At 44.4% G+C, this 26,853-nt stretch overlaps 1 protein-coding gene across 1 annotated transcript in view; it reads left to right on the plus strand.

Annotated features, from left to right (window-relative positions):
• The window catches only part of ap2b1 (adaptor related protein complex 2 subunit beta 1), a 253,409-nt gene that overhangs the window by 147,721 nt on the left and 78,835 nt on the right, over positions 1–26,853 (plus strand). Inside the window, exon 19 of the mRNA XM_085964236.1 lies at positions 5,918–6,002. Within this exon, the coding sequence (XP_085820362.1) occupies positions 5,918–6,002 (85 nt within the window). The remainder of the gene's footprint in view (positions 1–5,917; positions 6,003–26,853) is intronic.

Consider the following 26,853-nt stretch of genomic DNA (forward strand, 5'->3'; position numbering starts at 1 on the left):
CAGCTTTCGAGGCAAACGGCCGCCTTTTTCACTTCCTCAGGGTTCCTTTTGGCGTCACCAACGGTGTCTCCGTCTTCCAGAGGGAGATGGACCGGATGGTCGACGAGAATGCGTTACAGGCCACGTTTCCCTACCTGGACAACGTGACCATCTGCGGCCATGACCTGCAGGACCATGACGCCAATCTTGATAAGTTCCTCCGCACGGCCCAACTCCTAAACCTCACGTACAACAAGGAAAAGTGCATATTCCGCACAGCCCGCCTCGCTATCCTTGGTTGCGTGGTGAAACACGGAGTCATCAGTCCTGACCCTGACCGGATGCGCCCGTTGATGGAACTTCCCCTGCCCCACTGTCTCAAGGCCCTCAAAAGGTGCCTGGGCTTCTTTTCCTATTACGCCCAGTGGGTCCCTCATTATGCGGACAAAGCCCGTCCACTTATCAAGTCCACTTCCTTCCCCCTGACGGCGGAGGCCCGCTTAGCCTTTCACCGTATAAAAGATGACATTGCCAAGGCCACCATGCACTCGGTAGACGAGTCCATCCCCTTCCAGGTGGAGAGCGATGCATCCGACTTTGCCCTGGCCGCTACCCTTAACCAGGCGGGAAGACCCGTGGCCTTCTTTTCACGAACCCTCCAGGGCTCCGAACTCAGACACTCCTCTGTGGAAAAAGAGGCCCAGGCCATTGTGGAGGCGGTGCGCCACTGGCGGCACTACCTGGCTGGAAAACGATTTACCCTGCTTACTGACCAGCGTTCAGTTGCTTTCATGTTCAACAACGAGCAGAGGGGTAAAATCAAAAATGACAAGATTTTGAGGTGGAGAATCGAACTTTCCACCTACAATTACGACATCTTGTACCGGCCAGGGAAACTCAACGAACCCTCAGACGCTCTATCGCGAGGCACATGCGCCACCGCGCAGATCGATAGACTACGGGGCCTCCACAACGACCTCTGCCACCCGGGGGTCACCAGGTTCTTCCATTTCATTAAGGGCCGCAACCTGCCTTACTCCATCGAGGAGGTCAGGACCATGACCAGGAGCTGCCCAGTCTGTGCAGAGTGCAAGCCGCGCTTCTATAGGCCTGACAGAGCAAACCTGATCAAGGCCACCCGCCCTTTTGAGCGCCTGAGTATCGACTTTAAAGGGCCCCTCCCCTCCTCTGACCGCAATGTGTACTTCCTCAACATAGTTGATGAGTACTCCCGTTTCCCTTTTGCCATCCCCTGCCCGGACATGACCACCGCTACGGTCATTAAATGCCTGCACAACCTCTTTGCTCTGTTCGGTTTTCCCAGCTATATTCATAGTGACCGGGGCTCGTCCTTCATGAGCGACGAACTCCATCAGTACCTGCTCATGAGAGGTATTGCCTCAAGCCGGACCACCAGCTACAACCCCCGGGGGAACGGACAGGTTGAAAGAGAGAACGCGACGGTCTGGAAGGCGGCCCTCCTAGCCTTAAAATCTAGGGGCCTTCCGACCTCCCGTTGGCAGGATGTCCTACCCGATGCGCTCCACTCCATCCGGTCACTGCTGTGTACAGCCACCAACGCAACCCCCCATGAGCGAATGTTTGTTTTTCCCCGGAGGTCCACATCTGGTAACTCACTACCACACTGGCTGACGTCCCCAGGGCCCGTCCTGCTGAGGAAGCATGTAAGGTCCCACAAAACGGCTCCCCTGGTAGAGAAGGTTCACCTCCTCCATGCCAACCCCCAGTACGCCTACGTGGCATACCCGGACGGGCGGGAGGATACAGTCTCCATTAGAGATCTGGCACCCTCGGGGTCCACTGACCGGCCACCATTGCCCCCCACCACGACCCCCTCCGACACGGCCCAAAATTCAGTAGACCCAATTCTCACCCCTGTCCATTCCACCCCAGTAGACGGCATGCCGCGCCCCCAGGACCAGCCGGAGCCCACTCGCCCACCCAACACCAAAGGGGACGATACGCCGGTGCTGGACCCCGCTCAAGACGCGTCGTGGGAAGTTGTACCATCGCAACCGTCGCCACGAAGATCTCGACGGCAAACGAGGCCGCCCGACAGACTCGCCTACTCGAACTTTTGATACACTTCACCCCGCCGGACTTAATTTTAAACGAGGGGTGAATGTGGTAAACCACTGGTTCACTGCGTTCACTGTTGTTGTTGTTGTCGTTCACTCTTGTTTCACTGTTGTGCCTGACTATGCCTCAGCTGACTCCGCCCCTGGGCTACCGAGTATAAGAGCGGCCGCATGGCAGCCCCTGGCATTCGGTCGTCCACTAGAGGCATAGTCCTGATCTGTCTGAAGTGCAATTCAGTAGTTAATAAAAGCCTGTCGTTCTGAACTCTGCTCAGCCTTTTATTAGAATTGATAGCGCATCAATACCTATGAACCAACTCCTGTCTTCAGTGTCTTTATCTACACACGGACACTACAGAAGCGTCCCCTGGGATCACGTGGGCCATGGAGAGCCAATCGGAGCAGGGAATCTGTATTCATAGATTTGACAGGAAGGCCTGTCAAATCTATGTATACAATTCAGCCCCAAAACATAACTAAAATGTCAGATAAATTTTTTTTAAATTCACATTTTTAAAACAACTATTATTACATAAAATAACCATTTTAAACAATTTAAATTTTTGAAAAAATGAATTACAGTTTCTAACGGGGCTAAAAATAAACTTACCTTTCTTTAAAGTATTTAAAAATAATAAACCTGTGGAAAAAATGTTTTAATTTTACTTAATTCACCAGTTACCTTGTTAAAAGCAGGCCTTGCGACTGCTTTTTATAAGCGTAGCTGCTGGAGACTTACCCTCCCGGAGAAACCTGCAAAAAAAATGGAAGTTCCAGGCGCACGCGCTGCCTCTCCGGCGCATGCGTTCAACCTGTGAACCCCTTCCTTTAAGGGAACGGAAGTTCCGGTTTTCCGCGCATGCGCAGTGCATGCACGAAACCGGCACTTTCGTTGGGCCTACGCGTGAGTACCCAGCGCATACTCACCTGTGGGGACCTGAAGTTCTGGCCCATTATCTGGTCATATATTTCATTGCTGTTTGTGGGACCTTGCTATGCACGCAATGGCTGCCGATGTTTCCTACAGCGACTGCACTTCAGAAGTACTTCATTGGCTGTAAAGCGCTTTGGTCATGAAAGGCACCATGTAAATGCAAATTTTTTTGCTTGTGAGGCTGCCTCAAGATCTCACTTTCCCATACACACTTTCTTTGCAGTGGATCGTTCCATTTTTCTCTGCACTCTTCTGTCTTATTTGCCTCTTTATTTCCATTTTCTTCCTCCATGTATTTTTTCCTTGTCCCCTCATCCTCTCACTGCTTATAGGGTTATAATAAGGGTTACCACAAAAATGGTGAAAGATAGCCCTTCAGACCATAAAGGATTATTAGTAATGGATATGGTTCTTGTCAGAAATACAGATATCACTATGTATTATAAACTCTTCCATGAACTACATCATTGATTTGTATTGGTTACAGATGGTTGCCTGTGAAAAGCAACCTGCAAGGGACCATACAAACTATAAACTAATTATGGCATATGAGAATAAACTACGATTCGGGTTCCAATTGAGTGATGCAGCTTCAGTGAAATCCATTTCACTAGTGTTGTAAAAATACCTGCAATCTCGTTCCAGAAAAAGGGAAACAAATCAATTGTATTCATTTTAAATCAGATTATTTTTACGCTGAGGCTGTTACCTCAGTAATGTTTAAGATAGCTTGTTCTTGTGTCGTATGATTATTTTCCTTGCCGTTTGCAGCTGATTTTCTCTGCATTTGGTTCTTCATTGGCCCACTGTCGAACATCCTTAAGTAGTGTGTGAATTTAATCACAAAAACATGAAGCAAATCTTCAGTGTTTTTAACAGCTTTTATAATGGAGCTTTTTGTGACTCCTTAACTGTCTTCCCCCCCCCCCTCCCCCACCTCCACCTTTCAGTTTATCCTGCAACATGAAATAATCACCATTCCAGGCAGAACGGGCTCCCTGCCTTGAGTATTTTGCCAGTCACATTTCAGATGACTACTAATGAATGTATGCAATGATTTTGGGGAGATTGTTTCCTCCTCTCCCCTCCCCTAGTTTTCTCCCTCAGGGGAACTATCTAATTTCCCTTTGTTGCTTTCCAATTGGCTTGGTTGTCAACAACAACTTGCATTTATATAACGCCTTTCATGTCGCAAAACATCCCGCGGCGTAATTAAACAAAAAAGGAAACCTAGCCAGAGAAGGAGATACTAGGAGGGGTGATCGAAAGGAGTGATGGGTGAGCAGGACTTGGTGCAGGAAAGGATATGGGTTGCAGAGTTTTAGGTGCATCTGAAGCATTGGAGACTGGCCGTGTGATTGGAATAGTCGAGTCTGGAGGTGACAAAGGCATGGTTGAGGGTTTCAACAGTAGGTGGGTTAAGGCAGGGACAAAAGCGTTGATGTTACGGAGGTTGAAGTAGGTGGTCTTTGTGATGGAGAGGATATTGGGTCAGAAGCTCAGGTTGGGGATTATATCGGATACCAAGGTTGCAAATTGTCTGGTTCAACTGAGATAGTGACTGAGGAAGGAGAAGGAATCAGTGGCAACGGTACAGAGTTTGAGGTTGGGACCAAAGACGATGGCTTTGGTCTTCCCAATGTTTAACTTGAGAAAATTGGGGCTCATCCAGGACTCTGTCGAACAGGCAGTCTGCCAGCACAGAGGTAATGGAAAAATCGAGAGAAGCGGTGGGGAAGTAGAGCTGAGTGCTGTCGGCGTACATGTGGAAGCTGACCCCATGTCTTCGGATGATGTTGCCAAGGGGCATCATATTGCGGGGCGAGGAGAGAAGCCATTGCTGGAGGCGCTCAAACTACAATTGGATAGTTAAGCGTGCAACCAAGCAAAGGCAGTCCCACAGAGCTGGACAACAGAGTAGAGGCGTTGGAGGAGGATGATATGGTGGACCGTGCCAAAGACTGCATGAGGAGGGAAAATGCACCATTGTCACGATCAGAAAGGATATAATTTGTGACTTTGGCAAGGACTGTTTCAGGGTGGAAACTTGATTAGAAAGAGTCAAACATGGAGTCGCAGGAAAGATGAGCACAGATTTGGGAGGCGACAACGTGTTCAAATTCTTTGGAGATTAAGGGAGATTGGGGAATTGTGAGGGGAGTTCTAGAAAAACGCATGCATGCTACCACTGGTGAAATGGTCAAATGTCTCATTTTAGAATTCTTGGTGATTTAAATCTGTCTACCAACATGCCTTCTGTATTTTCAGTTGTTAGTTGGGCTTTGTGTAATGGTAAGAACGTGCATTTCTATAGCGCCTTTCATGACCTCAGGACGTCCCAAAGCACATTACAGCTAATGAAGTACTTTTGAAGTGTAGTCACTGTTGTAATGTAGGCAACGTGGCAGCCAATTTTGCATACAGCAAGGTCCCACAAGCAGCAATGTGATGATGACCAGATAATCTGTTTTTGGCTGTTGGTTGAGGGATAAATGTTGGTCAGGACAAGGAGAGAATTCCCCTGTTCTTCTCCAAATAGAACTATGTAGTGGTATCTTTCTGGTAGCTGAGATATTAAGCAGGTGAGGTTACAGAAGCCAAGCAGGAATGTAGACCCATAATTCATCCAACAGCAAGGTTGTGGAACTGCTGAAGGATAATCTGGCGCAAGAAGAATGGAAAATCTACCCACAGGAGGCTGATTTTTCTTGTGTGTAGCTCGTATACATTACCTCTCTTGCTGAAAGCAGCATTGCTGTCAAAGTTGAAAGTATTGAATGTCGGTAGAAAATTAACGTGCCTTGGGTTAAGTCTGAGAAGCGAGTTATTCACCGTGACTTTGGTCTGCTTTAATAAAGTATTCAGTCTTTCCAGTAAGGTTAACCTGGTCTTATTGTTATTTCAGGTGGCAGTGAAAAACAACATTGACGTCTTCTACTTCAGCTGTCTAATTCCACTCAGTGTGCTGTTTGTGGAGGATGGGAAAATGGGTGAGTGCTGGCAGTAACTATATACAGTTGGAGAGATTATACAGTCAGCTTCCCTTACTCTGCTGATAGGTGCAGACATTTTCAATTGATGGTGTTTGTTCAGTTCCTGTCAGATATCTAGGTCCTATTTACATAGAATTTACACCACAGAAATAGGCCATTCAGCCCAACGGGTCTATGCCGGAGTTTATGCTCCACACGAGCCTCCTCCCATCTTGCTTCAGCTAACCCTATCAGCATATCCTTCTATTCAACAACAAAAACAGCTTGCATTTATATAGCGCCTTTAACGTAGTAAAACGTCCCAAGGGCCTTTCTCCCTCGTGTACATATCTAGCTTCCCCCTAAATGCATCTATGCTATTCGTCTTGACTACTCCATGTGGTAGCAAATTCTACATTCGCACCACTCTCTGGTAAAGAATTTTAATTTAATTTAAATAAATTATAAATTTAATTTAAACCAGTTTTCTGCATTCTATTGCAACGCACTCAATGATGAAAATGGAATTTGGTACAGGTCCCATCTTTAATTGATTTAAGTTAACACAGACACGACTGAGAAGCACGTTCAATAAGGAAGGAATAGTTTCTCAGCCAGCAATTATTGTCCCACTGTTGATCGGTTTTGCTTAATTGGCCGATCTTTATTTTCGAGAAGTGGAAATCGATGAATATTCTGGAACTATGCTCAATGATCTGTGATGATCAGAGTACTTGTGTAAAACACTCCCTCAGGCAATTAAATACAGAAACAGAGTCTTTGATTGGGGGTATGTGGAATAATTAGGCTTGATGGCCTGAATGGACCTTTCTCATCCAAAGCTACACTTTGTGATCTTTCGAAATAACACATGCTGCTGCATGAACTTCTTCAGGCCAGCAGTGACACTGGCCTCAATCATCTTCCCCCATCTCTCCAAATTTGCCAGGAATCAGAAGAGTGCTTACCTACTCGGTAATATTCCTGATTAAAGGATCAGATTTTACAGAGACCAAGTTAGATGCATCACAGAAGCTGACTATAGTAAGAAAGCTCACAGCTGCAGTGCCTTTTTGGAAAAAAAAAAGTACTGTCGGAAAGAATAATGGGTAACTTAACGTTTGCTTAGTGCCTATTGATTTTATAATTTTTTTGTTTAAATAGTGGCACTAAACACCAGTGTGGGAATTAGGCTTGAAGGAATCGGAGTCCAACCATGTGAAGAAGCTGAATAAATATCAATAGAAATACAGTTACTTACCAATGATGTTTTAACAATTTGAGTCACTTCATGTGTACATTGGTACAAGTTTATCATGCTGCCTCATTCAGCAACTCTTTCAAGCTAATATTCCCAACCATTAGCAGCATTAAAAGAAAGTCAAGGATGAGAAAAATCCATTTAGTATGTTTACCCGTCTCATTCCCTAACTCTCCCACTGTAACATCCCATGTCCCTCATGGTTTTGTTTCCATTGCCTACAATAGCAGATTATTATATTAGTATACCAGTACAAAAGTTCTTCCTAATATCATCATTTCTGTGCCCACCGGACATCTGTTGTGTCGCACCTTGAATGCACTAAATCTCAAAACCCTCAGGGTATCACATGCCTGTGGGGCAAAAATTAATGATTGACTTGCATGATAACTGAAATCTGTTATTACCAATCAAATATCTGATTGACTAAATATGAATGAATCAAAAATATTTGCTCAGTTTTTTTCCGGAAAACTACCACTCCCAAAAAGCAGTAAGAACCAACCAATTAAATCCCACATCATTTTGTGAAGTTGGCTTGAGGTGATATTTTGACTTTTAAGCTGCATGAAAATTTACCAGAATAAATTATATTTATAATATAAAACCCATTACAAACACGATCAAAATATAAATGTTAATTCTTGCTCTTGAGAGCTGCTTGCACAGTTTTGTAAATCCCTGGAAAACATTTTCTGAGGGAGGTGTGTTCCTGCTTCAGGAACCTGAGACTCAATTTGGAGCACTTGGTTGGAGATTCAGTTGTTCACCTGGGCTTTGCTATAGTCCAAGCAGCACAGGCATAGCCTGGTTCAGACGAGGCGCACACGTGCAACATCTTTTAATCAGTTGCTTTCTTTTCTGGGTGATCGGCTGCTTCATCTATCTGGGCTCCTAATGCAGCTTTGGCCACTTTCTTTTCTGAGGTTGCACATGTTTTCAGAGCCCTGCTGCCGCTTCAGACCACTCCCCCGTGCCGCTCCTGAACTCTCATAGAGTCATAGAGTTTTACAGCACAGAAAGAGGCCCTTCGGCCCATCGTGTCTGCGCCGCCCATCCATCCCTGTCCAGTCTAATCCCATTTTCCAGCATTTGGTCCATAGCCTTGTATGCAATGGCATTTCAAGTGCTCATCCAAATGCTTCTTGAATGTTGTGAGGGTTCCTGCCTCTACCACCCTTTCAGGCATTGAGTTCCACATTCCAACCACCCTCTGGGTGAAAAAGTTCCTCCTCAAATCCCCTCTAAATCTCCTGCCCCTTACCCTGAATCTATGCCCCCTTGTTATTGACCCCCCTACTAGAGGGAAAAGTTCCTCTTTGTCTACCCTATCTATGCCCCTCATCATTTTGTACACCTCAATCAGGTCCCCCCTCAGCCTTCTTTGCTCCAAGGAAAACAACCCCAGCCTGTCCAGCCTCTCTTCATAGCTGAGGCGCTCCATCCCAGGTAACATCCTGGTGAATCTTCTCTGCACCCTCTCCAAAGCAATCACATCCTTCCTATAGTGAGGCGACCAGAACTGCACACAGTACTCCAGCTGTGGCCTCACCAGCGTTTTGTACAGCTCCATCATCACCTCCCTGCTCTTATATTCTATGCCTCGGCTAATGAAGGCAAGTATCCCATATGCCTTTTTAACCACCTTATCTACCTGTTCCGCTGCCTTCAGGGATCTATGTACATGTACACCAAGGTCCCTCTGACCCTCTGTACTTCCTAGGGTCCTACCACTCATTGTGTATTCCCTTGCCTTATTTGTCCGTCCAAAATGCATCACCTCGCACTTTTCAGGGTTAAATTCCATTTGCCACTTTTCCGCCCATCTGACCAACCCGTTTATATCGTCCTGTAGCCTGAGGCTTTCCTCCTCACAATTTACCACCCCACCAATTTTCGTGTCATCTGCGAACTTACTGATCATACCTTTTACATTCTCATCCAAATCATTTATGTAGATCACAAACAACAAGGGACCCAGCACCGATCCCTGAGGTACCCCACTGGACACAGGCTTCCAGTCACAAAAGCAACCTTCGACCATCACCCTCTGCCTCCTGCCACTCAGCCAGTTTATGATCCAACGCGCCAAGGCACCCTGGATCCCATGGGCTCTTACCTTCTTGACCAGTCTCCTATGCGGGACTTTGTCAAAAGCTTTACTGAAGTCCATGTAAACCACATCCACAGCATTTCCCTCATCCACCCCCCTAGACACCCCCTCGAAAAATTCAATCAGATTTGTCAGACATGATTTACCCTTGACAAAGCCATGCTGACTATCCCCGATTAATCCTTGCCTCTCCAAGTGGAGACTAATTTTGTCCCTCAGAATTTTTTCCAATAATTTCCCTACCACAGATGTTAGGCTCACTGGCCTGTAATTCCCTGGTTTATCCCTGCTACCCTTCTTGAATAATGGTACTACGTTAGCTGTTCTCCAGTCCTCTGGTACATCCCCTGTGGCCAGAGAGGTTCTGAAAATTTGTGTCAGAGCCCCTGCAATCTCCTCCTTTGCCTCCCACAGCAGCCTGGGATACATCTCGTCTGGGCCTGGGGATTTATCCACTTTTTGGCCTGCTAAAACCGCTAGCACCTCCTCCCTCTCGATGCTAATATGTTCAAGTATGTCACAGCCCCCTTGCCCGATTTCTATGTCTGCATCGTCTTTCTCCATAGTGAACACAGATGCAAAAAATTTATTTAAAACCCCGCCTACATCATCTGGCTCTACACACAGATTGCCACTTTGGTCCCTAATGGGCCCTACCCTTTCCCTGGTTATCCTCTTGCCCTTAATATACTTATAAAACATCTTAGGATTTTCCTTTATTTTGCTCGCCAGTGTTATTTCATGGCCCCTCCTCGCCCTCCTAATTTCTTTTTTAAGTATGCCCCTGCATTTTTTATACTCCTCTAGGGCTTCTTCCGTCTTTAGTCTTTTGTAACTGCCAAAAGCCCCCCTTTTATTTCTAATGCATTTTTGTATATCCCTTGTCATCCAAGGTTCCCTTTGCTTGTTGGTCCCACCCTTGACCTTTACAGGAACATGTTGGCGTTGTACTCTCTCTATTTCCCTTCTGAAAGTCTCCCACTGTTTTGATGCGGATTTTCCTATAAGTAGCTGCTCCCAGTCCAATTTGGCCAGATCCTGCCTTATCATATTAAAATCGGCCTTCCCCCAATTTAGAACCCTTATTTCCGGGCCGTCTTTGTCTTTTTCCATGACCACCTTAAATCTCACCGAATTGTGGTCACTGTCGCCAAAATGCTCTCCTACTGACACTTCCACCACTTGCCCGGCTACATTCCCCAGAATTAGGTCCAGTACCGCCCCCTCTCTTGTAGGACTTTCTACATGTTGGCTCAAAAAGCTCTCCTGGATGCACTTTAAGAATTCTGCACCCTCTAAGCCTTTCACACTCTGACTGTCCCAATTTATATTGGGGAAGTTGAAATCCCCCACTATTATTACCCTATTATTTTCGCACTTTTCTGAGATTTGCCTACATATCTGTTCCTCTATCTCCCCCTGACTGTTTGGGGGCCTATAGTACACTCCCAGCAAAGTGCTTGCCCCCTTTTTGTTTTTAAGTTCTACCCATATGGCCTCATTAGAGGAACCCGCTAATATATCATCCCTCCTTACAGCAGTAATTGACTCCTTAATTAATATTGCAACACCCCCTCCCCTTTTACACCCCCCTCTGTCTCGCCTGAAGATTCTATACCCCGGAATATTGAGCTGCCAGTCCTGACCCTCCCTCAACCATGTCTCCGTGATAGCAACAATATCGTACTCCCATGTGTTCAACAACAACTTCAGTTCATCCACCTTATTTGCAAGACTCCTTGCATTAAAATAAATGCCTTCCAGCCCTGCCATATTCTCTTTTGCCTTCACATATTTGCTTTGCCTTCCCAGCTGACTTGTTTTTCCCTCTGTATTTGGCTGTAAATCACCCCCTACTATAGCTCCACTCTGTACCCCATCCCCCTGCCAAGTTAGTTTAAACCCCCCCCAGCAGTGCTAGCAAACCTCCCCGCAAGGATATTGGTTCCCCTCTGGTTCAGGTGTAAACCGTCCGACTTGTACAAGTCCCACCTTTCCCAGAAGCAGACCCAGTGATCCAGGAAACTAAAGCCCTCCCCCCTGCACCATCCCTTTAGCCACGCATTCATCTGTTCTATCTTCCTATTCCTATACTTACTAGCACGTGGCACCGGGAGTAATCCAGAGATTACAACCCTTGAGGTCCTGCTCTTCCTAGCCTGCCCGCTAATGCTGCCAAGCCCTTCAGCTATGCCCCATCACTGAGCTGCTACCTCCCCCGACTGCTACCAAACCCAAGGACCTGCTCCCAGTAGTACTAAACCCAAGGACCTACTCCCAGTAGTACTAAACCCAAGGACCTACTCCCAGTAGTACTAAACCCAAGGACCTACTCCCAGTAGTACTAAACCCAAGGACCTGCTCCCAGTAGCACTAAACCCAAGGACCTGCTCCCAGTAGTACTAAACCCAAGGACCTACTCCCAGTAGTACTAAACCCAAGGACCTACTCCCAGTAGTATTAAACCCAAGGACCTGTTCCCAGTAGTACTAAACCCAAGGACCTGCTCCCAGTAGTACTAAATCCAAGGACCTACTCCCAGTAGTACTAAACCCAAGGACCTACTCCCAGTAGTACTAAACCCAAGGACCTACTCCCAGTAGTACTAAACCCAAGTACCTGCTCCCAGTAGCACTAAACCCAAGGACCTACTCCCAGTAGTACTAAACCCAAGAACCTACTCCCAGTAGTACTAAACCCAAGGACCTACTCCAGTAGTACTAAACCCAAGGACCTACTCCCAGTAGCACTAAACCCAAGGACCTGCTCCCAGTAGTACTAAACCCAAGGACCTGCTCCCAGTAGTACTAAACCCAAGGACCTACTCCCAGTAGTACTAAACCCAAGGACCTACTCCCAGTAGCACTAAACCCAAGGACCTACTCCCAGTAGCACTAAACCCAAGGACCTACTCCCAGTAGCACTAAAGCCAAGGACCTACTCCCAGTAGCACTAAACCCAAGGACCTGCTCCCAGTAGCACTAAACCCAAGGACCTACTCCCAGTAGTACTAAACCCAAGGACCTACTCCCAGTAGTACTAAACCCAAGGACCTACTCCCAGAATTACCCCGCCCCATTTTTACCAAACCTTCGGACCCTCTCGATGCTCTTGCATTCCACCGAATGATCCTGGACCCTCGGCACCACCTGTAAACAGCAGTACTCCCAGAGCCCACACTTCAGCATTTTTCACTTCCACCCATCAGATGGCCACAGCTGCTTCCTTCCCCCTCCCCTAGTGCGCCGAAGGCCCAGTCGCACGGAATGTTGCCACAGGCTCCTCGGCTGCTCCCAGACAGCAAGCGCTCTGGTCTTCTGTACCCACTGCCTCCCATGTGGCCAACCCAAGGCCAAAACCCCATTCTTTCTCTAGGCCGTAGACTCTCCACTCCTTCCCAATCTGAATACCCAATGCCACACTTTCTAACTTGTGCGTGTTCCGCCATCTCCCAGACAGACTCTCCAGTCAGGTCCCGTGCTTGCAACCTGGCACATATTTGCCCTCTTGCTGTGCATCCTGGGCTTTTAAAAAACAGAGATAAAAGTTGAGTGCGTGGGTAAAGTAATATCATTGAGAGCCATAAAGACAGATCGGGGGAGTTATTGAACACAGAGGAGGCACAGCTTGGTGAGGCTTGCATAAGCAGTGAAAGAAATATTCACAGACCAAGAAACAAGACAGCACAAAGTGTTGGAGTTAAACAGAGAGAAAGAAAGTAGAAGACACAGTTACAATGGGAGAAAGTTGCAGGAGGGTGTAAGAATTTCTTATTTTTCTCAAGCAATGGTCGAGGAGATTAGCTGTGCTGTCCATTGTGAGATTAGCTGTGCTGTCCATTGTGAGATTAGCCGTGCTGTCCATTGTGGGATTAGCCGTGCTGTCCATTGTGAGATTAGCCGTGCTGTCCATTGTGGGATTAGCCGTGCTGTCCATTGTGAGATTAGCCGTGCTGTCCATTGTGAGATTAGCCGTGCTGTCCATTGTGAGATTAGCCGTGCTGTCCATTGTGAGATTAGCCGTGCTGTCCATTGTGAGATTAGCCGTGCTGTCCATTGTGAGATTAGCCGTGCTGTCCATTGTGAGATTAGCCGTGCTGTCCATTGTGAGATTAGCCGTGCTGTCCATTGTGAGATTAGCCGTGCTGTCCATTGTGAGATTAGCCGTGCTGTCCATTGTGAGATTAGCCGTGCTGTCCATTGTGAGATTAGCCGTGCTGTCCATTGTGAGATTAGCCGTGCTGTCCATTGTGAGATTAGCCGTGCTGTCCATTGTGAGATTAGCCGTGCTGTCCATTGTGAGATTAGCCGTGCTGTCCATTGTGAGATTAGCCGTGCTGTCCATTTTGATATAAAACAGTGGGTTTTTAATTGGTCTTTGGTGGTAGCGCAAAACAGGTTTTAGCGAACCGGCAGCACGTTTTACATCCCGCCCGATCGGCTTTTCCATTGAAGTCAAGGAAAAGAAAATTGGATGGTGTAAACCGGGCTGCCAATTCATTATCGCCCATTTCACACACATGCCAAAAAACAATTTCCCACCTTCCTCACCTTGAGCTCTTACATTTACTTTTGACTAATTTAAATTTATGACCCTGGTCCTATTAAAGTGAGGTACTGTGCTGGGATTATCATATCTATAATCATGTACTTCAGTTGGGTCTTCCTTCACTACCTTTTTTTCTCGATTGTTAAGTTTGGCCTCTCCAATCTTTCCTCGAATCTCATCGTCTTTACACTTCAATAAAACAGAAGTAATTTGATTTTTGCAAGGGTTGACATGGCAAGCATCTTTGTTTCAAAGAGGGTTGTTTCAATATGGCTGCTCAGCCACATGTTGCATAGCGAGATGCTTGTATTCCATAAGAACATAAGAATTAGGAGCAGGAGTCGGCCATACAGCCCCTCGAGCCTGCTCCACCATTCATTAAGACTATGGCTGATCTTCGACCTCAACTCCACTTTCCCTCACTATCTCCATATCTCTTGATCCCCGTAGAGTCCAAAAATCTATCGATCTCAGCCTTGAATATACTCCATGACTCAGCATCCACACCCCTTTGGGATAGAGAATTCCAAAGATTCACAACCCTGAGTGAAGAAATTCCTCCTCACCTCAGTCTTAAATGGCCGACCCCTTATCCTGAGACTATGTCCCCTAGTTCTAGACAGGAAAACAATGCTGCCAGCCATCAGATTTCACTTTTATCGACTTTGTTCATTGAAGAATTCTGAACCATTAGAAAACAACGTAATTTTGGGTTATATTTTCATTTTAGAAGAGTTTTGCCATCAGGACCTGAAAAATCTAGTTTTGTACCGATCGCAAGCCAATTGTATGAGGAAAAAGTACTTTTTAATAATCAATTAATTGCTGAGCAGCTGTTGCTATTTACCCTGGTCAGGGTACAAAATTTGCATTTTTAAAGAGACAAGTGTTTGTTAACAACTCTATGGGATTGAGTTTAATGAAAAAATATATGAATGTCTTGATCAGTGTCTGATTAATTTGGAAATAAGTAACTGCAAGTAATGCCAATCTATCAAGTGCTATGTGTAGGGAGTCTCTGCTGAGAATCCTGGACCTTGGCTGTTTCACTGCTTTGTAAATCTAAAAATTGTCTTCTGGCGTCTAGAGGAGCCCTCAACTACAAGTTTTTAAGGAAGTACGTCAATCATCATTTTGAGAAATGCATCAAGCAGAAGGTGCTTGACATTCAAAATACTCGGCCTTAAATTTGCCTTCTCGAAATATTGAAATGAATTGTACAGACACACAATAATTGGCATAATTTTCTGTTAGTTTGTGATTTTTGGAAAATAATGATCTGAAGTTGACATCTTTGATATGTAAATCAGCTAAACTTTTGTGGCAACTAACGTTTTATATTCATGCTGGGCCCATGGGTGATGCTTCCTCCTTCATAGTATGTTTAATGAAGGTGTTTTTATACCATTAATCAGAATTTTTTAGGTGGCTCAGTTGTTTCAATAATTCAGAATGTGTACTAATCCTCTGTGCTTTTTAAAAAAAAACTCACTAAGTTTAAGAAAGTGCTGATTTTTTTTTTTTCTCTCGCTGTAAACAAAAAAAAATCTTTATTTTAAGCCTCAAGCTTTAGCTTCCATGAAAGCCATTTTTTTTTTTGATGGCAAAACACTCCAGCTCCCACAGACAATGTACAGCACAGCTAATCTCTCAAGCTCCCCATGTGCAATGATGTGAAGCCAGCAAGAGTCTGAATTCACTCGTCCAATCTGTCCCTGCCTCAGCATGTGCTCAGTAAATTCTGCTCTCGCCACAGGAGGAAAAGTGCAACCAGCTTTGGTTTTCAGTTGCGTGGGGTTCTGTAAATCAAAGAGCAGCCACATTACCTTATTGGAAGACAGTCTGTCTTGAAACTTAATTCAATAAGTTGGAAACTTGAACTAACCAGTGAATATTGTTCAGACGCAGGGGCATATATGATTTATATTAGCAACCTATTATATTATAATTTAACAACAACCCGAGTAGTCCTGTGAAAGCGTTGTTTAGACTGAACCTCAAAACATTTATTCAAGCAGTGATCACTGCAACTCCAGAAGCCATCACTAGAAGCTCCTCCTGACATCTTATTGCTGCACATATCTCCAGATCATAACATAAGAAGTAAGAGCAGGAGTAGGCCATTCGGCCCCTCGAGCCTGCTCCGCCATTCAATAAGATCATGGCTGATCATCGATCTCAACTCCACTTTTCCGCCCAATCTCCATATCCCTTGATTCCCCTAGAGTCCAAAAATCTATCTCAGCCCCGAGTATACTCAAAGACTCCGCATTCACTGCCCTCTGGGGCAGAGAATTCCAAAGATTCACAACCCTGAGTGAAGAAATTCCTCCTCATCTCAGTCTTAAATGGCCGACCCCTTATCCTGAGACTATGCCCCCTAGTTCTAGACACTCCAGCCAGGGGAAACAACCTCTCAGCATCTACCCTGTCAATCCCCTTCAGAATCTTGTATGTTTCAATGAGATCACCTCTCTTTCTTCTAAACCCCAGAGAGCATTGGCCCATTTTACACAATCTCTCATCATAGGACAGCCCTCTCATCCCAGGAATCAATCCAGTGAACCTTCGTTGCACCGCCTCCAAGGCAAGTATATCCTTCCTTAGATAACGAGACCAGAACTGTGCCCAGTACTCCAGGTGTGGTCTCACCAAGGCCCTGTACAATTGTAGCAAGACTTCCTTACTCTTATACTCCAACCCCCTTGCAATAAAGGCCAACATGCCATTTGCCTTCCTTATTGCTTGCTGTACCTGCATGCTAGCTTTCTGTGTTTCTTGCACGAGGACACCCAGATCTCTCTCAACACTAACATTTGAAAGTTTCTCACCATTTAAAAATATTCTGTGTTCCTATTCTTCCACCAAAGTGAATAACCTCACATTTCCCTACATTATACTCCATCTGCCACCTTACTGCCCACTCACTCAGTCTATCGATATCCCTTTACAGACTCTTCGTGTTCTCCTCACAGCTTACTGTCCCACCTAGCTTTGTATCATCAGCAAACTTGGATACATTACACTCGGTCCCTTCATCTAGGTCATTAATATAGATTGTAAATAGCTGAGGCCCCAGCACTGATCCTTGCCACACATCACTAGTTACAGCCTGCCAACCTGAAAAAGATCTGTTTATCCCTACTCTGTTTTCTGTCTGTTAACCAATCCTCTATCCATGCTACTATATTACCCCCAACCCCATGAGTCCTAATCTTATGTAATCATTTATGTGGCACCTTATCGAATGCCTTTTGGAAATCCAAATATACCACATCCACTGGTTCCCCTTTATCTACCCTGCTAGTTACAACCTCAAAAAACTGTAATAAATTTGTCAAACATGATTTCCCTTTCATAAAACCATGCTGACTCTGCCTAATCATTTTATGATTTTCTAAGTGACTTGATACCACTTCCTTAACAATGGATTCCAGCATTTTCCTGACAACTGATGTTAGGCTAACTGGCCTGTAATTCTGTGCTTTTTCCTCTCCCTCCTTTCTTGAATAGCGGTGTTACATTTGCGACCTTCCAATCTGCTGGGACCTCTCCAGAATCTATGGAATTTTGGAAGATCAAAACCAATGCATCCACTATCTCTTCAGCCACCTCTTTTAGAACCCTAGGATGTAGGCCGTCAGGTCCCATTAGTTTCCATCGTACCTTTTCTCTACTTATATTAATTACGTTAAGTTCCTCGCCCTCATTAGACCCTTGATTCCCCACCATCTTTGGTATCGTGTCTTGCAGATGTGTAGTGGACTCCTCATTTCTCCTTCATCTCAACCGTGTGTATCGAAACCATTTCCACTGACTGCACATGACACCTATGCTCCTGAATCATTCTTCTTTTCAAGACTTAGCCCTGAGACCTGGGTAGCTAGGCTTCTCAGCTGAGGTTGGCCGTTTCTTTACCCGCCGTGAAGAAACAACACTCTCCCATTCCCGGGTCCTCATGCTCAGTGATTCACCTGGTGAAAACCCATCTGATTTGTAACTACTTTTGCTTGAGTGGTGTACCTGGGCTGGTAGTTGAGCAGGTAAGATGCCATGACAGAATTGGTGAGGATAGGCCAAGAGTTGCGGCACTTGATGAGCGCAGCTGTTCAATTGAGCCTTCCAAGTCATCTCTTTAAACTTCAGGAACACAGAAGCTTGTTTAACTGTCTAAATACTTAAATTGCTCCTTAAAGAAATAGTGACCGAATGCAAGGGCATTGCTATACTTTTAACAATCCGCACAAAGTTGAAACAACTGTTGCCCCGCTTTTACCAACCTGACCTGGCCTATTGCTCCGTCTCCTTCAGACTCTCCTGTTTGCCTCCCTATGAGCTGCACAGCTGTCTCCTTGTGTGGATGTAACTTTTTAGAGATTAGTGTCCCTCCTACAGTAGCAATTCTTTGGCGCTGGTTATGTACTACCTTTTCCTTTGCAATGGGAAAACACAAGAGTTAAAGGAATATAACCGACAAGGGTACTTCTCATCGTCCCATCGTTATCAGACTTGCAGGTGCAAACTCCCTTTAAGCAACTCTCCTTCAAGATTAGCAAAACCCATATGAGTTCTCTCAGTGGTTTGGAGTTAACATGGTCCATTATTTTTTTCCAGAGGCTCCCTGTGAATAGATCAGTTTTCCTGTTGTCTAGGTATAACACTGACAGGGTATGAGAGGTAAGGTGATGAGTCATGCCTCTGTCATTCCTACGGGAGGTGCATGGGCAACAGTGCCGTCACTTACTTTGGCCAACTTGGTGAGATCATCTCTTCCTATACTTGTGTGGCAGTTTGTGATGTGGCGGAGATTTGTACTCGCTCTTCTTAGGCAGTCCCTCGGAACTGAGGATGACTTGCTTCCACACTAAAAATGAGTTCTCAGGTGACTGATGAGTCCAATGCGGGACCTATAGTCTGTCACAGGTGGGGCAGATGGTGGTTGAAGGGCCGGGCGGGTGGGTGGGGTGCTTGGGTTGACGTTGGTGTTGTCCATGAGGGTCCTGACGTTCCAGGTCCAGAACTTCATTTTAAAGGGTGGAAGATGCCTGTGCGTGAATTATTTTAACGTGGGGTGGCCGTTGCACACCAGCTACCACACGGGCTTGACAGAGCAAGGTCGTGGTCCAATGGCAAGGGGATCCAAGACGATTGGAGACCAGGCTCTGCTACATCGGCCTAGCACACACACACAAACATACTCCTACTGTCCTCCTCCCTCCTTCCTGCAGGTCCCCTCTGCCTGGGCTTCAGTAGATTCCAGTAACCTCCCACAACTGATTTTAAACCAAAAGTAGTTTCTTGGTTTATTCTTCCCTCCCTTCTTGAGTAATGGAGAGAATTTGCAATTTCCTCACATTTATTTTAACACTCTTGGGTGCCATACCATCAAGTCCTGGAGATTTGCTCCCATCCTGTACTCCAATACCATGTTTAAAAACTTATATTAAATGCACAAAGTTCTTCCCATGGACTTATTTTTAGACTCCCTTCACTGGAAAAAAGTACAGGAAACTTTGGTTTATCCGGAGGTTAACTGTCAGGAATGCTCAATCCACCGGCAAAAATCAGGAGCCGTTTCGTTAGGTTTTTTTTCTTTTCGTTGCTTTTTTTTCACCAGTCAGGCTCTGCAAGGTCTCGCTGTTGCTAAGCTACAGAGACGCTTGCAAGGTACAGCCGACTGTTTAGAAGCTGTTGCTAAGCAACAGGGTTTGTTGCCAGTATGTTTCAACATTAGCGCTGGTTTGTCCGGCAGTTTTGATGGGACGGCAACAGCTCGGTCCCGTCGGTGCCGGATATCTCAAAGTTTCCTGTAGTAGCGTACTCACTGCCTCTAACCCCTCCCTCCATAAGTCCAGATTATCCTCATATGGCGCTTCCTGCCCTCAGCCCCCAGGAGGGTTTCTTTTCTGCATCTTATTTCTGCTAGAAGGACATGCATCAAAGAATCTAAATCTGGGAGCTGTTTGTATTGCTGATCCACAGCCCACCCCACCCCACCCCCCCCCCCCTTCATGCTGCTCCTTCCTTACTCATTGTTGTACTTTTCTGCTGATTCCTGGCAAAAATGTGTGCCCCTTTAACCAGCTGCAACGCTTTATAAGCTTCAGCGCCATTCAGTATCCTTCCCTCCCTCACAATGGTGGTAAACCAATCATCAGCGATTTTACCGCTGTCATCCCACCTTACATGACTAACGAGTGCCAATCCAGGAAACTTGAACGGGTTAGTGACTGACTCGTGCAGGCGAGCGGAAGTCCCATCTGCGCTAACCTGCCAACGGAAGGAGAATCCGGACCCAGATGGGCAGATCCTACCTATCATTTTATTTTGTCCTCTGCAGCAGTACTGCACAGTTATAGTTTGATGGAGTCTACAAAAAAAATCCAAGGTCCTCGACCATTCCACATCACATCACATCACATCACTCTGAATGAGCTCCTTATGCAAGGTGTTCAGCCCATTGATGGGAAATATTTATATTAGAAGAAATTGAGGTTCCAGAGAGTAATCAAAAATGGAAAGGAATGTGTAATACTGTATTTGGCGGTGGCTTATACCCTGTCAAAGATGTGTGGTCCAGAAAATAAGCACTGGGTTATTCTAATCCGGCTCTGGATTTCAGCCCATGGTTTTCCATTAGTACCTCCCTTTCATTTGAGTGCTCCAGCAGCCTGTATGATGGAGACTAGAGAGCAGGAATTATTTTACTGATCACTTCAACACTATTTTCCTGATCTGGATGAAGCTGATCAAGGTCATGGACCTTGAATGTAGAGCATTTCTGGACTTTTAAGTTTTAAAATAGTACAATGTTGCATAGGAACCAGAGTGAGTTCAGACATTCCGTGGCTCTGCATTTTGCAAAATAACTGAGTATTAGATATCTTTAAAAAAAAAATAAACATTTGGCAGCTGAAACTGTTTGATTTAAGGGCAGATATTTGCATCAAAAGGGGGGGGGGGGTTGTAGATCACACAATGTAGACACGTTCATGAATTCTATGGGCCAATTAATTGGCTGCGATGTAACCTCTGTTTGCATATTTACACAAATTATCTTTTCAGGGTGTTTTAATGCAATTCAGAGAATAGATCAAAGCAATGATTTCAGTTAATAACCTAGTCTTTTTAAAGGGAAAAGATGTGGCTATAAATGTAGCACTGTTAACTGCTCTAGGTAAACTAATTCTTCCCGAGCACTATGGGAATGCCAGCTTCATGCAGAAGGATTTGGCAAACGCACAATCCAATAAATCACATTGAATTGCAATATAGAAACATCACAACAAAAAATAGTGCATGGTCCCTCACCCCAGCAATGGTTCCCTCCATTTAACATTTACATTGGCCGGGTACCTTAAAAGTATTTGTTTCTGACTGCAATTTTATACGGTGAGGAGCATGGTTTTCAAAATGGGAATATGCATGGCGGACATCCGATTAAGATTTAATCAATGTGAACTGAGCACACTGCTATTAAGTCCAGAAAGAAAATTACTGATAGACCAGTTTTGGTAAAACTTGGCATTGGCACCAGATAAACACATGATGTATGAGTAAGCATAACATATAAATGCAGACATAAAAACAGAAAATGCTGGAGAAACTCAGCAGGTCAGGCAGCATCTGTGAAGGGAGGAACAGAGTTGATCTTTCTCTCAGTTCTGACGAAGGGTCATTGACCTGAAACATTAACTCTATTTCTCTTTCCACAGACGCTGCCTGGCCTGCTGAGTTTCTCCAGCATTTTCTGTTTTTATTTCAGATTTCCAGCATCTGCAGTATTTTCTTTTTATATAAATGCAGACTCCTGAGCCAAAGGTCAAATGTTCACTTGACATTTAATAGACTCAAATAATTTTAAAATTGTCAATTCACTTCCATACTTCACCTAGAAACTTATTTTAGAAGTCTATTTTTGTGTTTGTTTAGATTGATTTGGAGAGTGAAAGGTTCAGTGCGGTGCAACACTGTCTAGCTGGAATTTTATTGCAATTCTGATCCAAACGTAATCCTGATTCCGGCATAACAGTTCTTGGCAAACTATTTGAGTTTTTCAGAATTCACTTGTAGTGGATTGATGATACATGCCAAGCACGTAGCTCTACGCTGAAGCTTAGATGTTTTTGGAATTATTGCTCTTGTAATGTTCTAGGATATTGGAATTGCAAACATTGCTATATTGAGTAATATTCATCAGAGGGAAAAGCATGATGCAAAAAGCAAAGTATGCATAACCAGACTTGCACAGAACAGTGATGGCTAAACTGTACTCGAAATCGGTCATCTTGGTGGGGAGTCTATATATTGTGCCTGCCATGGTATCGCAGTTGTGAGAGACGGGCTGGATGGGCCCGTGGGTCTTTTGCTGTTTGCCGTTATTCGTATGTCCATATCATGCTTGAGAGTCTCCAAATCAAACTATATTGAGAAATTCACAAATTTGTCTTTGTTTGGCTATGGAATGCACGCTTCACCTTCCTCCTCCCCATTCCATAGCAGCATACCCCACTTGCCTAAGCTTAGATAATTTAGGTACAGGTTAGAAAGAGCCAAGGCTTGAGAAAGTGCTGCTGGAGTTTAACTGATTAAAACTGTATGAGTTAGCAGCACAAAGCACAGTAAGCTTCTCTTGTCCAGCTAGGAACACCTTATCCATTAGCGCATTGGTTTGCAAGGTTATCGGGAGCTGAGTGGGAGGAATTTCTGACTTCAATTACAGATCTACATGGTATATTGTACTTACAGCACAGAAACAGGCGTTCGCCCCAACAGATCCTTGTCGATGTTTATGCTCCACGTGCGCCGCCTCCTACCCTACTTCATCTAACCCCATCAACATATATCCTTCTATTCCTTTCTTCCTCAAGTGTTTATCCAGCTTCCCCTTAAATGCATCTATGCTAGTTGCCTCAGCTACTCCTTGTGGTAGTGAGTTTCACATTCTAACCATTCTCTGGGTAAAGAAGTTTCTCCTGAATTCCTTGTTGGATTTATTAGTGACTATCTTATATTTATGACCCCAAGTTCTGGTCTCCCCCACAAGTGGAAATATCTTCTCTACGTCTACCCGATCAAACCCTTTCATAATCTTAAAGACCTCGATCAGGTCACCCTCAGTCCTTTTTCTAGAGAAAAGAGCCCCAGCCTGTTCAATCTTTCCTAATAGATATAACCTCTCATTCTGGCATAATTCTACTTAACTTTTCTGTTTTATCCCTCTAGAAATGAAACCCCAGTGCTTTATTTGCTTTTTTTAATGGCATTATTTACCTGCGTCGCTACATTTAGTGATTTATGTATCTGTACTCCCAGATCCCACTGCTCCTCTCCCTCATTTAGACACTTATTTTCCAAAGAGTATGTGTCCGCCGCCTCCTTTCTACCAAAATGTACCATCTCACACTTATCTATATTGAAGCTCATTTACACGCCCATTTTGCAAGTTTATTAATGTCGTCTTGTAGTTTGCCGCAGTCCTCCGCTATATTAACTACACCCCTCAATTTGGTGTCGTCCGCCAATTTTGAAGTTGTACTTCTGATTCCCAAGTCCAAATCGTTTATGGAAATGGTAAACAACGGTTGTCCCAGCACCGATTCTTGTGGCGCACCCCTTCCTGCCTTTTGCCAGTCTGAGTAACTACATTTAACCCCTAATACAAAAAGAAAATACTGCAGATGTGGGAAATCTGAAATAAAAACAGAAAATGCTGGAGATACTCAGCAGGTCAGGCAGCATCTGTGAAGAGAAAAACCGAGTTAACGTTTCAGGTCGATGACCTTTCGTCAGAACTGGCAGTTCTAGCGAAAGGTCATCGACCTGAAACGTTAACTCGGTTTCTCTCTTCACAGATGCTGCCTGACCTGCTGAGTATCTCCAGCATTTTCTGTTTTTATTTTACATTTAACCCCTACTCTCTCTCTTCTATTGTTGCCAGCTTGCTATCCATTCTGCTACTTGTCCTCTGACTCCACATGTTCGGATCTTTGTTATGAGTCTACCTCTGTAATGAACCCAAGGTTGTGTAGTCAATTATTATCATTTGCCTGGTGTGCCTTGGACTTGCCTAGCTCAGGTATTGGGTTACTAAGTCTGCCGCACAGAACTAAATCAGTTCTAATCTCCCATTACCCTCAGCTTGGCTACAATTTGACCAAAATAGATTCTGCTTACCAGGGAGAGAGGATAATGAGAGCTAGTCTGAGCCTTCATGCGATGGACAGCAGGCGTGAGAAACTAGGAGTGGCTTGCTGAGCAGCACAACTCACCATAAAATTTGCAATTACGTTGCCACTGTTTTCATGATAACTGTTCTAAATGGAGGATGTGTTGCAGATATTAACCTGTTTATGCTGTCTCCTGGATTGTGAGGTTTGTTCTGAAAGGGCATCCTCTCAAGTTGACTGCAGTAGATCTTCCTGCCGCTCCAGCAGCTCTTGATGAGTGGTTCTGGACAGGGTGCTTGGTGTAACCTACAGTCGGGAGATTAAAAAAAATAAAAAAATTGAGTGACAAAAAATAAAATTGCCTTCAGTCAGTGTCGAGGCTGAACCTCACTTACATTATCCTGATAACGTACTTCAACCAATCTCGGAAGCCAATGCTGTTCTAGTCGGTCTGTGTAGCTGAGTATTTATTAAAGTTAAGTGGCTTGTATTGCTCCTGTTAACGCAGGTCAGTAATAATGAGAATAACGAGTTCAATGAAGTACAAATACACATAGGTTGTGCAAAATGACTTGTGCACCTGCCTAAACCCCAATTCTGATCCTGCTCCAAAACGAGTCAAGTGATTATTATGAAAAGATTTTGTAAAATGTAAAATATAATGCTTAAACGTCAGGTGACCCTTCTGATTTGTTTTGTGAAAATGCACCAGAAGATTTAGAATAGCAATCAAGAAAAGAATTCTGAAAAGACTATTAAAGAAATGCCCATTTCACCAGGCACATCTGAAAGTGGGAGGTTGGGAGGTTAATGTTTTGGGTAAACTGCAGTCCATTTGCTACATGTTTCATTTATATTCCAGTGAGTTTATACTTTTAATATTTTGAATTGCTCATAGCATTATGGCTTGCTTTTGTAAAATGTTTCTCAAAACAGATGCACCACAACTGATGCCAGTTAGTCTGGTCGTCTACGTAAGGAACAGTTCAACTAATTTTCTCCAAATTGATGCAAACTAAATGAAGTAAAATGCCACCTTTGATCTGCCAGTCAGAACTTTAAAATTAATATAATCACCACAGGAAATACAGGAAGTCAAATTCCTCAAATCTATAATTTTGCATTTGTGTTTTTTTTTAAAAAAACAGCAACAGTGGAAATTGCACGTAAGATAGTGTCTGCAATAGTGTTCTTTACTACAAAAGTCAAAAACAATGTTCTTTGAACTTCAAAGGGCAGCTGAACCTAAAATGGTGGCTGTATGGGGCTGGAACGTCTGCGCCCATTGTGGTCTGTGTTTACATTGCAGCAGCTGAATAGTCTGCTGGGATTGGGCATTCATCCAGTCTTCTCACACTAGCCAATCCCCAATGTGCAATTACTCAAGGGGTGGTGATTTCTCCTTTGCAAATCCATGTTTTTCTAAGGATAGTGAATCAAAATGATATACTGATGGATGGACAAATGGCCTCCTTCTCTGCTCTATGATTCTATGTTCACAAACACTTTTACATTTCCCATTTCTTTTTCTTGTATGCGTTTAATGAATACAATTCTAACGAGACTTCTCGTCGCCAACAGGAAGCATGCCCTTGCAACAGGAAATTTCTGCCCTCGGTAACGTCACTTCTTAATAGCAAAGTTCAACATTGAGGGCCTTGTTCAGCTGAGTGTTGTGCAGGTTCCTGAAACTAGCTGTAATAAGTAAAGGCTAATGCCCCAGTTATTCTGCACATTTTCACTGCCTCAGCAACACTATGTGCAGTAGCACAGCTGATCTCTCAGAAATTGGCAGTTTGGGGCTAGTGGCAAGATCACCTTGAAGTAGTTTTGCATTGCTGTTGTTCCACCAGAGATGTAATCGCTGGGGAATCTTCTATTTAAGTCTCAAACATTAAGTTTTAAAAAGTGCTTGAGCATCTGTTCTATTGCCTTTAAGTATCTAACATTAGAAAATAGCCAACTGTACTGTCAGCTCCATTCTAAGATGACAAACTTCACTGCTTAATGTGCTATAATTATGGCATAAAAAAAATCAGGACACTGTTATAATTTCTGGTTAGCTGCCCTGTCTCATCTCAGTGCACTGTTATAGCCTTGTGAATTGTCACATTATCTTTTGATTCCTTAAGCAGACCAACAGTAAGCACCAATGCCATACTTTCGCACAAGTGTTCAGAATCCTTTGTAGCCCTGTGTAATTGTTTGGAACAGCATTTTATTCTGACAGGTCAGATTACAAGGTTGTTACGGTTATAATGAGCATGCCTCCCATGTTTCTTGCTGAGATAGTGGGGTCTGTGTGTTGATTAAAAGCACTAAGCACTGAGTCGGGTCCTTGTAATCAGCTTGAGGCCTCCAATTGCACATGGTAGAATGCTCATTAAAAATTGAGAACATTCTCAACAACAATAACAACAAATTCTCTGGTTAATTCTACAAACATGCAGAAGCCAATTCAGGACTCACAGGTAGGATTACTTTTGATCTGCTACCCACCTCTTAGCAATAATGGCTTTTTACCAAAATCTGAGGCCGCAGTTCCCCAACCAATTTGTTTGCTTGTTCTCTTTAATCCACCTGCTGGCTGCGCATAATTATATGAATCAGTTTGCCAGTCATTGTACAGGATTTGTATTTTCAGAATCGTTCTTCTTTGGTACATTTATGATCAGTTTATTTATTTTTTGCCAGTTTTCTACCTCATTCTCTCCTCTTCCAAAGGCTCTGACTCCTGGAGTACTTCTCCACTGGTGTCAGGCACTCTGCAGTACATCA

Source organism: Somniosus microcephalus, chromosome 22, assembly GCF_052327205.1.
Source record: "Somniosus microcephalus isolate GS21.2 chromosome 22, FLI_Smic_1.0, whole genome shotgun sequence".
In the NCBI taxonomy this organism is placed as follows: domain Eukaryota; kingdom Metazoa; phylum Chordata; class Chondrichthyes; order Squaliformes; family Somniosidae; genus Somniosus; species Somniosus microcephalus.